The sequence below is a fragment of the Cryptotermes secundus genome, unplaced genomic scaffold (assembly GCF_002891405.2).
Source record: "Cryptotermes secundus unplaced genomic scaffold, Csec_1.0 scaffold27, whole genome shotgun sequence".
NCBI lineage: Eukaryota > Metazoa > Arthropoda > Insecta > Blattodea > Kalotermitidae > Cryptotermes > Cryptotermes secundus.
Window position 1 is genome coordinate 2,016,206 of NW_019745078.1, and position 15,780 is coordinate 2,031,985.

Here is a 15,780-nt window from a genome sequence, read left to right on the forward strand (position 1 = left end):
AATTTTCCAAGGCGCACACCGGTCCGCGATTTGCACATGGCATTCAAAATTCCGTACGTTTATGATTACATAACAAAATTATGCAGGCAACAAGCAGAAGTCATACAAAATCATGATAATGAGAATGTTCGCAACATCGGACAAGGCGAAGCCAGACACAGAAAGTACAAGAGGCTTAAACTTGGCGGCGGTCAGGCGTACGACCGTTCAAGTAACTAGACTGCCGTGATAGCTAATACTACTAGAATAATTATTTATATAAAAGGGCATAATCTGCTGTACCTAGCCTGGACTGAGAGGCCGTGTAAATATTGTACATTTATACAAGAAATAGGTACACTGTAAATATGTGTAAATACAGACAATGGACAAATTACTACAGACTGACTAACAAATGACAGACCCGACCTCTCGTCAGAGAGGGCGCTACACATAGACAAGACAGCAACTTTCACTCAAAAGAAATATCTGGTCATGAGCCCCAGCTGGGGCTCGACACCAAGACAGACAGACTGACTGACCGTCAGTTGCAACGTGACTCTGACTCTGACTCTGCAGAAATGCGTGATAATGTGGGATGTTCCCACAACGCAAAGAGAGCCAGGTTAGATATTAATATAAATAAGACTGAAGAATTGAGGGTAAACAATAAAATACAAAGGAGACTAACAGTTTATAAACAATAATAAATTGAGCAAGTAGAAACATTCTCTTATTTGGGAAGTACTGTAACCAAGAAAGAGGGCACAGATGAAGATGTTAAAAACCGAAAAGAAAAGCAAATTGGGCATTTATCCAATTATATCCAATCTGGAGAAATAAATATATTTCCAAGAAGACTAAAGCCTGCATCATCCATACAAACGTGAAGTCAGTACTACTTTATGATTCTGAGACATAGAGGGTCACAAAGCAGATCACTGACATGCTGCAGAGTTTTAGTAATAGATGTTTACGCCGAATCATAAACATAAGATGGCTGGAAAGTATCTCAAATGAAGACCTCTGGACAGTCACAACTCAACAGCCAATTGACATTCAGTTAAAGAAAAGAAAATGGAATTGGATCAGTCATACTTTGAGGAAACCTACTGAGCCATTGAAAAGACTGCACTTGACTAGTAACTCCAGGGTGCTCATAGATGTGGTTGTCCCAAGAAAATTTGGAGGAAGACAGTGGAGGAAGAAGCCAGAGAAGCAGGCAAAACATGGAACAAAGTAAAAAGACTGGCAGCCAACACAATCAAATGGAGGAGTTTCACAGATACCCTGTGCTTCAGAAGGAGCTACAGGAATTGAATGATAACAATAATAAATTATGGCTCCATAACTTTTCTTGAATTACTGGTAGAAGGTGGCATACCTGCTACAACTCTGCAGCCAAGGTGGCATAGGTTTTGTGGTATTCACATAGTGTTATTCTAGGTTAACAACATGTAGTCCTATAAGCGGAATTCAAGGTTTCAGATGAATATCCTGCCCCAAATTTCAAGCTTCAAGTGTGTGGAAAGGTCAGAGTGACCACCCTTCTTGCAACCTACTTATACTGATATAAAAATTTCCTCTCCACCTCAGTGGGCTAGTGACAAATGCCTTTGTAATCTGAATATAACGCTACACACATATCCTCTCCTACTTCGGTGGGAGAGTAACCACTGTCCTTGTAACCTACACATACAACTACACTCATTTCCTCTCTCACTAAAATGTGATACTCTTCTGGCAACCTCTTTATGTCGCTATAAACATGACTTCCCCCACTTCACTGGGGGGCCTGACCACTCTGTTTGCACCATGCTTGTACTACTATAACATATCCTCTCCCACATAAGTAGGTGAGTAACCAGCTTCCTTGCAGCAAGAACATACCCCTATAACCATACCCTCTCCCACTTCGGTCAGCGAGTGACCACTGTACCAGCAACAACCTTCAATGTCTTATGTCAGCAAGGCTATGCCATTTTTCTGACTTATGGCTAGCTCTTTAACAAAGTCATTTCATATTCGTGTTTTATTTGGACACATTGCATGTGCATATGAGGAGTGTTGTGTTTGATAATTAGCAAATGTTCATGCTTTTGTACTAGCCAGTAGGAAAAATATCGAAGGTTGCTGGTTAGCTATATCTGTTCCCGAAATTGTTTCCAACTTCAGCATCCTGCAGAGTGATAAATTCTAGACTAGTGACATTCAAGTCTTATAGTTGGAGTGTACGATCTTCTGGTTGCTATACTGTGTACTTGGAGAAAGGCCCGAGGTTTCAGAACATCACCTCTATCTTCAGGGTTGTAGACTATGCTAAGCAAAAAACAGCACACTAGCCTGTACCAAGTAGAACCATCAATCCTCAGTATGGAGATATGTCCCTCTGAAATGTTGAGCCATTTTTGAACTACACGGAACTGTTACACAGAAGACCGTTCTGTTCAGAATTGAAGTTGGTTCTATATATAAGTAATCCACCATGGCATGGAGATAATGCACCATTCATTCTTACTGTCAGCACTTTGGCTGCTGTTCAGTTGAGTTCAGCTCTGGATGGAAGACTTCGTTGTTTTTATGTAATGGATGCTGGCCAAGGTCCAGGTTGCCTTGGCCATTCAGTTGCCAATTGAATATTGTGTGATAACCTAGTGCAGCTTTTCTCAACCTTTTTACATTGGAGGAACCCTTGAAATAATATTCAAGTCTCAGGGAACCCCTACATAAAAATTATTGTAAAGGCTGTAAACTGATCTTATAACATTAAATTTATTGAAAATGTTCAGTAGTAATGTCACTGAAAACCATAAGATAAATCAAAGCAATATGAGCAAGAATATTGTCTAAAACAATGTTATTTTTTAAACTAAAATAAAGAATGAAATTTACTTCTTTAAAGTGAAATGTGTGCTTGCACAAAAACTTAAATCTGAGTCAAACTTTAGATAAGCACAAATGGAGTTCATCTTCAGTTGAAATTAAATGATTTCTCTCTTTGCACTTGATTCTTGTTAAACAAGAAGAAGCTTGCTCACACATGTAAGAAGTTAAAAACTGCAGCAATATGTTTATTGCTTTCCTGTGAATGTCAGAATAGTGTTCTATCACAGAAATCCAGAACATGCTCAGGGATGGATCCAAAAATCTTGTCTCGAATGTATGATCAGCCTGCAGCTCATGAAGTTCTTCCTCTTCTCTTCAAGTCAAGTTCTCAGGCCAAGCAGATGATTCAGAACAAGGTTTCCTCACCCAGTCATACACTTATGTTGAAAGAGAGGGAAAATAATGTTTAATTTTGTTCTGTAGTTCTTCATGGTGGTTATCAATAAGATTCGAGACTTGCTGATATCCTTCTTCACTCTCAAGCCCCAGTAGCAGTGGAAACATTTCAAGATTTCCTCTCAAAACATGATTCATCCAAAGATTCAGTTTCCTATTAAATCCAAGAATCTTGTCACTTGAAGAGAAAACATTTTCTCTAGGGCCTTGCAGAAGCTTGTTCAGCTGATTCATGGGAATCAGTCTGCTAAGTAGGCTAGTTTCTCCAGCATTCTTCATCTTCAAACCACTTTGCAAAATCTTGTCTACTGTTTTCTTTAAAGTAATCTTTCAGTTCACATTTCAGTTTAAACACCCTGTTGAGAACTCTTCTTCTGTGAAACCACCAGATTTATGTATGTAGCATGAGACTTATATGCTCTTTTTCCAGGTTTTCACACAGTCATTTTTAACAGTCTGTAGTGAACTGGTCTGTATTTAATAAAGTTAATCATTTTTATAGCATCATCCATTGTTTCATTCAATCTCCAAGAGTTTTTAGACCAGCACCTCTCTGTGAATAAAGCAGCATGTTGTGACAATATCAGGATTTCCTTTTTTTAACAAAAGAGGCAAAACTTCTAGCAGAGCCAACCATTGATGGCGCACCATCATTACAGATGCCTACTCAGTTTACCAAAGTGGCCTTTTGTTTTCAAATATGAAGACAAGACATTAAAAATATCTTTACCTTCGCTTGTTTCAGACAGCTCTTTGCAACAGAGGAAGTTTTCACGAATTTCGCTATCATTTATAAATCTTACAAATACTACAACATAACTGTTATTGGTAAAATCTATTGACTCATCAACCCGGAGAGCGAAGGAGTTTATCACACAAAATCTCTTCAGCATCATGTGACATGTCATCTATTTTGACTGTTATTGTACTATTTGAAAGGAAAATTTTCAGTTCCATGTACTGCATATTGTCCCAGCATTTTACCCACTATAATTTTACATGCTGACTTCATTAGATTCTCACGAGCTGTATGACTTGTCCTTTACTGGGAATCAGCTCTGCTAACAAATAACTTGCTTCCCAAGCTACTTCACTGGCTGTGACTTTACTAACAAAAGCTTGACTCTGTTTGTTTTGAGATTTCAATAGCCATTTAAAATAATCACTTTAATTAGTCATATGGCTGTGATTTGTAGTGTCGTTTCAATTTTGCTGGAGCCATTGTTGCGTTTGTAAGTCATTTGCCACAGACAAGGCACAGTGGGATTGGACAACATGAATCACCAGTCCATGTAAAGCACATTGACAAGGAGCTTTCATCATAAAGATGAACCTTTTTTGTGTCCACTGTTGCACTATTGCAGTGAAATTTGTCAGAAGCTTCTGAGTCTTCGTCACTAACCTCATCAGAACTGTTTGTATCCTTAGGACTAAAGTCCCCCTCTTTTATCACAGGCCTGCTCTTCAACAGTCGCTACATAGGACTGTCTGACACTTGTGTAAAACACAAGGGTTAGTAAAATGTAAAATGGAATGGCATAATAGATAACTAAAAGAGAATGTCACAAAAAGTATGAGAACTTTGCAATGCTTCTAACTATAAATCGACCTTAGGCAGCATTTACAACAAGCATGTGCCTCATTCCTCCACAGCAGTGTTGCTAACCACCAAATGTTAGTCCCCCATTCATACCTGCCTCCATTCACTGTACCCTGCAATACAAGTTACCACAAAATAATGAAAACTATTACAATGAACTATTAATTTCAGTTTTGTTGCATTTGTTTCCAGTTTCTTTAAAGATTAATTGCTATTATGGTACTAAGATAATTGAAATTTTCAAATAACTCCTTTAAATACTGAACAACCATAGTAAATGTTAATGGTTAAAAAATTAATAAGCCAATATTATTTTTATGTAAGTTGTAAACTCCAAATATAGCAAATAGCTTTAGTGGTTATTATTAATATAAACACATATAAGCATTAATGTTAAAACTATTTATTTGTATATAGAGATACTGGGTTTTTGGACTTGTCCATCGTCCAGATTCTAAATAACTAAGAAAAAACACAATGTTTCGGAAACTGGATCTGTTTCCATCCTCAGGTGAGGGAAGACACCTACTCTGTTGGGTCCCTTAGAGGACGGAAACAGATCCAGATTCCGAAACGTTGTGTTTTTTCTTAGTTGTTTAGATTCCCGATGATGGACAAAGTCCGAAAACCCAGTATCTCTGTGTGTTATACACCATCATCAGAACCCTAAGGTATCTACTTATTTATATATATGTATATTTTTTCACGATTTCTTGCTCAACCCTAGGGTCCCAGGGAACCCTGGCTGAGAAAGGCTGTCTTAGGGTAACTGTTCTGATAATAACAAATTTCTGCTTTAACAGAAGATGTTATTACAATCAAGACAGGTGCAAAGAACAGATAACCATTTAAGAGGCTTGATGTACTATTTCTATAGATTGCCTCTAAGAATATTTCCAATCAGCAACTTGGGAGTGTTTCAGAAATATCCAGAATTCCATGCAATCAATACAAGATACGAGTGTGATCTTCATGGACCAGCTGCAAATGTTACAGTCTACCAAAAGCAAGTATAGCATGCTGGAACAAAATTTTACACCCATCTTGCACCAAAATTTAAATGTTTGTCATCTAACAGAAAGCAATTCAAAATATAACTAAAGACAGTTCTTTTGATTCGGAACTTCTACCTTGCAGATTAATTTCTATTTTGAGCAAGTGCAACTAAAGAAGTCATTGATCTGATCACAACATAACCAAATGTTTCAGCCACATGGTGATTGAACTAGTGCAGTAAGATGATAGAATACAATTTCTAATAAGTTTTTGACTGTGTGTAAACACGTGCCTAATTGCAACAAATTTCTGTAAGTATATTTACATATGTGGACTGTATCCTAGTGTGTTGCTGCCTGTACTGCTAAGAAATATTAGGCTAATTGCAGTCATGTGTCCAATTGCAGTGCATAAATTTATATGCACCTTCTATCTTTGAATGTACAGCAAAATTGCCATATATTGTGGCTATGTATGGATTGAATCGGTTGCGTTTCCAAATGTGTTGTACTCTGATATAGCCCATACCCATCTATCTGCCTACCTCATTGGCAACGATGGTTTTCAAAAACAGGGACTCAACTCATTGTGTCTTGCCCATCTGTATTCACTTGTTTTCCTCAGAAATTATGGGGATACAGGAAAAGCATTAGAATTTAAGAGAAGAGGTTTCATGTGGTGTTAATATAATGGAAGTAGGGGATATTTTTTAATACTTATGTGGGCTTTCACTGCATGTTTCCTACATTTGAATATGCTTTGAGATACCATGGTATTCCAACCTAATGTCAGTATTATTATTAGTATTTATTCAGTATTCCAGACATCCGTAAGATAATCGACCCAACAACTTTGTGTTCTTTACAATACCGGACGACGGAAAAATTGCAAACCCCAAATAATCCTAAGCCTCCTAAGCAATAGTAAATTTGAAGGCAACTAAGCTAATGGCGCCGGAATTAATACCATGAAATGTAAGACTTGCGTATAGATGGCACTCATTACTACTACAACCCAAAGCAAAATTGATCCGTTGTAGCACAGATCTGTAGTAATATGTCACACTAGGTGGTTATCGTAGTTATCATTGCGTTTCTGTTGGCATTTTGAAAAGTTGTTGGAGGGCTTAGGTGGAATGGTGTGAAGTGTTTGGTATAATTAAACCAAATTTTATAAATGTGTGGTGTATGTAATGTCAGTATTAGATTTTAAAAATATGTCTACGTAAGATTTTGCAAGCAAGCGAACATTTATTATGTTGAAGAAAGCAGTCTTCTTGGATTTGGCACCGTGTATATGTGGCGTCAACCGACGTTTCGGAGGAACGTATCGCCTCCATCTTCAGGGTAGAAGGAAAAATATAAGAAATCCGCAGGCGAAGAGACCGTGAGAACCGGTACAAGCAGACGTGTTGGAAATATATATAACTATGTGAGAGCAGTGAAGGAAGGGGGGAAGGGCAAGTCTACATGTGAAATCAGTGGAGNAAACCCCCCCTCTCTGTTCATATTTTCAGGATGGAGTTCAGTTGTCTCAAAGAGTCATGGACGCCTCTCATCTGTTCTCTTAACCCCCACCCCCAGGATATGACGCCAGATCCAGAAGGCTACACAGGCCATGACCGACTAACATAACAACCCCCACCCCCACCCCAGCTTATGGGTTAGTGCCCATCCTTTAACCTTGCCTTTCTCTCCCCCAATACAAAACCCTGCCTCTGTCCCAGCTCTTTTCCTCCCCTCCCACTCCACTGATTTCACATGTAGACTTGCCCTTCCCCACTTCCTCCACTGCTCTCACATAGCTGTGCATATTTCCAACACCAGTCTGCTTGTACCAGTTCTCATGGTCTCTTCGCCTGCAGATTTCTTATATTTTTCCTTCTACCCTGAAGATGGAGGCGATACGTTTCTCCGAAACCTCGGTTAACACCACATATACACGGTGCCAAATCCCAGAAGACTGCTTTCTTCATAGTCACCGCCGTGAAAACCTCAAATCTTACATTTATTATGTTACGTAGGAACACATGCAATGTACATGTTCCTGTAGTTTGAAGCCGGTTTAAGACTTCGTGTTTGTGGCCTCTTGGCATTGTAAGGTTACAGGATAAGGTAAGAAATCCTAGTAGGTTGAGCCCCCTGGGTCACGGTGTAGTTATCCTGCCAGTACCAAGAAAACAATAAATTTATCAAACAGCATGGTCTGAAGAAACTGGAACATAGTGTTCAAAATGTCTAGTGAAAGGATCATCCAAAAAAGGCATCTGAATAACCTGTAGACAGATTACAATTAATGATCATGTAAGCATTATATAATTGTTACTATTTGTTTGATAGTTCTGGAGAGGCGTGTTGTCTGTCCTATAGTGGTATCAGTGAAGGGAAGCTGTTTCCAGTGATGATGGATGCCGAGTTGCTGAGTGACCAGGGCCCACACAGTGTTGCCCTCTCTGTTCAGCTGTCCTGCCCATGCAAGGAGCCCTGAACAAAAGGTGCGTGTCATCACACACCATTACAGCTGTACCCAGTGTTCAGATGCCTGACACGTATCAGATCTTTGTCAGGATATATAGTGCCCCAGTTAGCAGGTCATGTTCCCTAAGCATTTCTGAACTTCTTTTTTAATTAAAAGCAGACGTGCCCCTTCTTAGTGGGAACATAATCTTTACCTCAGACTACGTTGAGCTCAATCTGTCAGGATGGATGATAAACTCAAGAACCACAGAATGGAGTTTTTTAATTCACTTAGTAGGGGGTGTTACTGTCACTTCCACGTGGCTTGAATGATAAGTAAAAATCAGTGTTCAATCTAACCCTGCTTTAGTAAGAATAACTTTTGATACACAAAGGCGTTTTATATATATTCACACACATAACAATAGCGAGATTCTGTTTTTACACACATAACCGTAGTAACACATAACAACAGAGAAATTAGGAACAGCGCATGTAGTGCAATCTGTTATTGAAAATTGTTTACTACGACGTTGCCAACTCAAGCATTATATTTTAACATTAGAGAGTTGCTAACATAACAGGGGGTGGAGTCCAACTGGGTCCACGCGGCACGGCGGCCACTGATTGGCCTCTTGTAGCCTGTCCCAGGTGGTTATGATGATGGAGAATTTGGTGGAATGTAAATTGAGAGGGGAAACCGAAGTACTTGGAGAAAACCTGTCCCAGTGCCACTTTGTCCACCACAAATCCCACTTGACCAGACCCGGGATCGAATCGGGGCCGCAGTGGTGGGAAGCCAGCAACTAACCACTTGAGCTATGGTGCAGCCTTACAGAATTGAGTTTCATGACATTTTACATTTGAGAATTTATGAAGAATTGTTGTCTTTTTTTTATATATTTTTTCATTATTATTTAGAGGCAGAAATGCACATAGGACATCACGTACATTAATGTCATGCATAGTTCACTAAATATTTAACAGAAAAAAATGTTAGGAGCAAAAGTTGTAGAGAAAAATAAAATTCATGCTTTGTGTTCTATGTACTTTTCCCATAAGTCTTCAGGTTTTCTGAGATAATTGAACATATTAGATACAGCGTGTTCAATTCCAGAATTCTGTATCGAACAAGTACCACAATTTTCTGATCATTTCTCAAACTTGCATTGTCTGTCTTCCTTGATGATTTGTATGTCTTTTCACCTTTGTATATAGTGGGCAGTACACTAGTATGTTATGAACACAACAAGAGTTAAAGGAACTGCCTTCATCTTCCTATATAAATAGCAAATCAGTGCAAAGACATTGCACATTCTTTCTCTTAAGAGAGTATAGTGTTATTTTGCTGAAGGTACCACCTGTGCAGTTTAATGTAGAGAGATCATCTCCATAAATTACTGAAATTTAGTCAATAATAACACAGATATTTTTGAGAGAATTGTAATTTTGTTCTGTGAGGCCTATGTGAAGGGTCCCTATTGTTAGGGTTAGAATGTTCATAGCCTCTGGGCACCAACCTGTGACAGACAAACTCTTGAATACTCAACAAGAAGTCCTGGGAGGAACTGACTACCTACTTTCCTTTCAATACAAATTCAATATTTCATATGACAGATGGGGTAAAACTTTGTTATATGTGCATAAGTCAATGAAACAGTTTGTTAGATGTACATCCCCCTTGGTCATGAAGTGAAATACAGTAAAACCCACCTTAAACAGAATCTCAAGGGTCCAGAACATTATTCTGCTGAAGCCAGGTTTCCGTTTAATCAAGGTATACTATAATAACTAAACCAGGACATAAACATAGTTGAGACAAAACAAAACAACATGATCATTAATTTATTCACACTATAATCATTGAACACATGCAAACATTACACTGAACAGGAAAAAATTGCAGTACTCACTTTTTATAATTTTACCAGAACTCCGGCAGAGTGTTTTGCACATAGTTTACTCTCTTGGCTGCCTGACTTTCCTCAAACACTTTAGCTTGAGGAATTACACTAAGCATGTCTGAATCATTCTGTTGTACAGAAAATTCCTGCAGTTGCTTTAAACTTTTGACAGCATCTTGATAAGTCTTTACTCTACAGTTTTCTTCTTCTATCACAATGTCATTTTCCTCTTCTTCCTCTTCCTCCTCCTCTCTTCCTTGCCGACTTTCTCTAAAATTCTGAACTAATGCATTGATATCCATTGTGTCTGGTTCTGTTTGCACATCTTTGTCTATGTTGATGTAGTCCTCAGCATTGCAGTTACTGAAAGCAGCTTCATTCATGCAATTTTGTAAGTCCTGCTGGTCATTCTCATTTTGTACACTAGCAGTAACCACCTGTAGAAAATCGTGCTTTTTCGAAACACTTTGCCACAGTTTCTGGTAACAGCATCTTTACTGCTTGACTTATCCAAGTAACCGCAACTAGAACTAAGACAGTTCTTGCAAGTTCAGAGGCGGATGATGTAGAATCTATACTGGCGAGCAAAGATTGCATTAATAATTTATGATAGTGGACTTTAACAATCTGAATGATGGCCTGATCCATTGGCTGAGAAACATTAGTGGCATTTGGAGGGAACCAAGCAAGTCGCACGTTGGAAAGTTCGATATGGGGGTGGCATGTTGCGTTATCCAAAAACAAAATATGCCTTTTTGTCAGATCTCCACTTAGCGGGAAGTTACCATATGTCCATGTTTCTGAAGTATGGTGGTTTTGCTACCTTGCCGATCACTAAGGGTTTCTCCATTTCGCCTGATGTAAAACCACAGAAAAACAATCAAACTTTCTTTATCCAGTTGTGCAGAAGAACAGTCCAAGTCTCATCACTGTTCACTATGTTTTCAGGTTATTTCCCTTGATTATGGATGGCAATTTAGCTACCCACTCCTCAGTGGTCTCACTATTTACATCACTTGATTCACCACAAAGTTCATTAAAAACTATCTCATGTGTTTTAAGAAAACTCTCCAACTATCCGTTACATGCTTTGAATTCAGTCTTCCCTAGCCTATGCCCATACCACAGGACCTGACACACAGTGATTTTTTGCCCTGACACTGACAAACCACTCCCACACTCTTTCATTAATGTTTGCAGTTTTCTTAAGTTCTCTTTTTATTTTTCCAGTAGCACAATTTTCCCACTACTTCAGAATTTCCATTTTCTTCTTTAGAATCTCATACACTTGAGTTTTACTGATGTTAAACATCTTCATGATCTGTTAAACAGACAATTTATCTTGCTCACTCAGATGAATCGTTTTTACTCTTGTGTTAAGATCAAGCACAACTCTTGTCTTTGTAGCCATGTAACTGCTAGACTAAAGTAAAAATATAGGCCTAGAACCCTTACTGAGTAAAATTTCTTGAAGGGGCAAAAAGTTCAGCTGAATATCAGTCTAGGTAGTGCTGTACCGTTAAAAGCTGAATTGAAAGAGTTACGGGAAACAGAATTCTGTAGAATGTGTAGGATGCCTAAAATTCATCTAAACAATGCATTCCAGAAGACTGAACATTTTCTGCATAAAGGCTTATTTTGATTTCCATTTCCACGTTAGACAGTTTCCATTTAATCCAGGATATTTAACATCTTTTCAGCTCCAAAATCATGGGACCTGAAAATCTTTCTGTTCAATAAAGGGCCTGTTTAAGGCAGGTTTTACTGCATAATTTTGACAGTGCATTATAAACACGATAAATTTTCTCCTATATAACTCCCCCCATCCCTACTTTTGTACTGTAAGGGAGTAGGAAGGGCATGGAGAATTACTTTTTTTTGGAGGATTCCAGAGCATATACTGTCAGTCTTCTGGGGATTCTCACAGTACACTGATAACTGTTAAATGTGCTGTGAGAATCCCTTGAAGATGGCTGACAGGAGTCGATAAATAGTTGGAAGTATCGTTAATGATGAGTGAAGATGATGAAAACTAATTGTAGCCTTTTCGTTTTGCTTTGCAGGGAGGGCAGTGAGAGTCATCAGAGTCAATGCACTAGAGAGGACATGTGTGCAGTGCCATGCCTCTTATTAGAGGTGCAGCTGCAGTTCTGCAGTTGGGTTATGGTTGAACGTGTCTGTGTTTCAGCTCTGAGGTGATTCTAAACATAAATGTAAGCCCGTCACTGAAACCGAAAGAATTAACAAACTCACAGTATGCTGTGGAATGAAACAGATATGTCATGTGATGACAGAGTTATAGATGCTGATTTTATGTGTAAAATAATGATTACTCTTAATATTCGTGTTAGAAATTGAGAATTTGAAGTATGCCATTATGAGATCATATTGGAGAGAGAGCGAAGGACTTCTTAGAAATGTTACGCAGGTTTATATGATTCGTTATTTGTTAGAAGAAAATATTAATATTATTACAGGTACTTACGAAACAGCACTTCAGTATAGATTAGTTTGTATTTGGCTGATGAAATTTGACATTATAGGAGAGTTTAAAAGTAGATACAAATTTTTGTGTTAAACACTTTCTGTATTGGTAAGTATGAGCTTGGTCATAGTGAACTGTAAGTAATGAAGCTTCACTGTTTCAGTTACTTTCTTTGGAAATAATTTTGCAGTATGAAAGTTTGTGTTGACTCCCATCAATTCTCCATGCCTTGCATAGTCTTTTGAGTGGTTTGTAGCCATGTTTTATTAATTGTTGAGCAGAATGTTAACACAGTTTTTGTAATGATGGACCTGATACAGAACTCAAGTTCTGGGGAAGATCAGCATTTTCATTTTATGAGCTGATTGTCCTTGACGTTTGTTATTGTGCTTGAATATTTTTGTTCCATTTTGTTTCTGGTTCTTCTAGAACCAGTATTTGGTCCCCGTTAATAATCTAATCTAGATAATTGCATCTTATGAAAGCTGTACTGACCTCAGAGTTTGTGAAACAGTGAAAATTACAAATGTGGCTATGGATATCTTGGTGTTTTGCCTGTAGTAGCTGAAAAGTAGAGGACAATTATATAATTATTGACTGGGAATTTTGGTTGGACACGAGTTTGGAAATGGAAAATAAGCATAACGTTCTTCAGTGAAGTTTTTCGTATATAAGTAGTGCAGTATTCCATGGCTTTCATTTGTAAGGGAATGGAAATTAATTTCCAATTTTTAAGGAGCTGAAATCTTTATTTTTATATATTTTTACAGTGTTCTAATATGGAGATGATATTAGATATTATTAGTACTTTTTCTTTAGGCCAGTATGTATACCAGCAAATACATGATATGTATTGACAAGCTTGTCAAAAGTCTCACACATTTACCATTGCACTGTATTTTTTAATCTTGAGGCAAAAACTGAACTTGAGAGTACCAGCAAACATGTTTGTGTGTGTGTGTGTGTGTGTGGGGGGGAGGGGGGCAAGTGCCAAGTATTATCATGCAAGAATGTTATATAACCATAAATTTTTTGCGTCATTGCAGCCACATAGAAGTTTTACGCTTTGTTGAAATTAAAAGTGGATCAAGTTTGAAATCGTACATACAGATTCGCATGCAAATCAGAATCTGTCTTTTAATGCTATTCATGTGATTGTTTCAGGCCTGCGACTCACCAGCACGACACCTCAAGTGACTCGTCTGTCATAAGAAGAAGGAGTTGTTGCTGTACAGTCATAACCAGCAAGATACAGCATTTCTCTGACGTCCATTATGCTGTCCTATCATCCATGCATGACAGGAAGATACTATTACAGTATTACAGGAAGAAATGTCAGTTTGATGTGTGTGACCATGTCAGACTGATACGTATTTGTCCAACAAACTGCCTCTCTTGCTTTACTATGTTTGCATGCAGGAGGGTAACACATATGCATGATATCATCCGACTTTGTATCTTACTTTGATGCCATCGATACGCAACATCGGTTATTATTCATTTGCTTTTCTTTATTGACACTACATGTTTCGGCCCAACCAGCCATCTTCAGGTGTACAGGTTGTTGTGATTGCAGAATCTGCTGCTCACTGTAATGCTGTTTTGTTTCTGTTACGTAGAGTGGAGATCTCGGATTGCATCTGGTTATGTGGGTTAGTCATCTGTTTTTTTATTTAGGTGTCCTTCCGCTGCTGGTGTATGCTTCATGGTTTTGTGTGGCTGTGGCTGTCTTGAATGTTCTTGCTGGGGCAGGAATTTGTTGTCTTGATGACCAACCACAGCACAACAAATATGCCCAGCTCAAGGACACCTAAACAAAAAACAGATGGTTAACCCACATAACCAGATGCAATCCGAGGGCTCTACATAACAGAAACAGAACATGATTACAGTGAGCAGCAGGTTCCTTGAGCACAACAACCTGTACACCTGAAGATGGTCAGTTAGACCGAAACATGTAGTGACGACAAAGAGAAAACTGTGAGAGAATGTTAACTGACGTTGCACGTAGGTGGCATCAAAGCAAAATGCAAAGTCTGATCTAAGCAGTGCAACAGGATGCTGCACTGTAACATTATGCCTGATATCAGTTTTTATGTAAATTCATTCATGGTCTTCTGGCTTGTGACATGGTTACCAAAGTTTTCTACTGGTCTGTTGAAGCCAGGAGCAGTATGTCCTCTGGTAACCATCTACCAGGCAACACAGTGTCATAACTTAGGAGACCAGAATAAGATGTTTCACCATTGTGAAAGATTAAAATCTGATACTGTGTAAAATTGTTTGTATATTCAAATCTGGTGGATACTGTAAGGAAGTAATCACTAAACCATAGTAGTTCTGTTTTTCCTTATAAAGGAAAGAACTTGAGAGGTAAAGCTATCCCCATACCAGGACATGGAGGCCCCTAGCGTTGTGAGACGTCGAGGCTCCCACATTTTCTCTAGGCAGTCAGCTCACAAATGGCGGGAAGGTTGTCAGCCTTACGCGCTGGCCACCCTTTACCCCCCTCCCCATGAAGATTGCTGGTACCCATTTCTGTTAGAGGCCAATTACAGACACTGCAACGTGTAGATAAAAGTAATTGCATATGGACAAACACAACATAAAGTCAAAGACTAATTATGTGTAAGCACTGGAGCAAAGACACATTAATACAATTAATGTAATTAATAATTCAATTCAATTCATGTTCATTTTCATGCAAACTTAACAGCATAGAGGCCAATTACAAAGGTAGCATGAGTACCTAGAAATATACAAAAGTAATTAAAGAACAAAATATGACTCTGTATACAAGGGCAATAAATTAATAATAATTACAAGAAAAACTATAAAGTTAGCATTGACAGGAGAAAAAAATTGAATGTGTAAATTTCTGATGGTTATGCCATCTTGTGTAATAATAATAATAATAATGATTCAATTCGTGTTTATTTATCTGCAAGCTTAACAGCACAGAAGCCAATTACAAAGTTGGCATGAGTACATAGAAATACACAGAATAACTAAAAAAACAAAATACAAAATAAAACAGTTTATATAATGGCAATAAATTAATAATAATTCCAAGAAAAA

The 15,780-nt window shown here is 38.2% G+C and overlaps 1 protein-coding gene across 12 annotated transcripts in view; it reads left to right on the top strand.

The window, feature by feature from the left end:
- Positions 1-14,582, top strand: part of LOC111874824 — a 65,358-nt gene extending 50,776 nt beyond the window's left edge. The window contains exons 1-4 of one of the 12 annotated variants that reach the window (XM_033755617.1): positions 6,908-6,925; positions 8,227-8,351; positions 12,281-12,412; positions 13,867-14,582. In XM_033755617.1, the coding sequence (XP_033611508.1) occupies positions 8,329-8,351; positions 12,281-12,412; positions 13,867-14,170 (459 nt within the window). In that variant the 5' untranslated portion in view covers positions 6,908-6,925; positions 8,227-8,328 and the 3' untranslated portion in view covers positions 14,171-14,582. The other 11 variants (XM_023870648.2, XM_023870651.2, XM_033755615.1 and 8 more) reach the window with 11 other exon arrangements.
- The last annotated feature ends 1,198 nt before the right edge of the window (positions 14,583-15,780 follow it).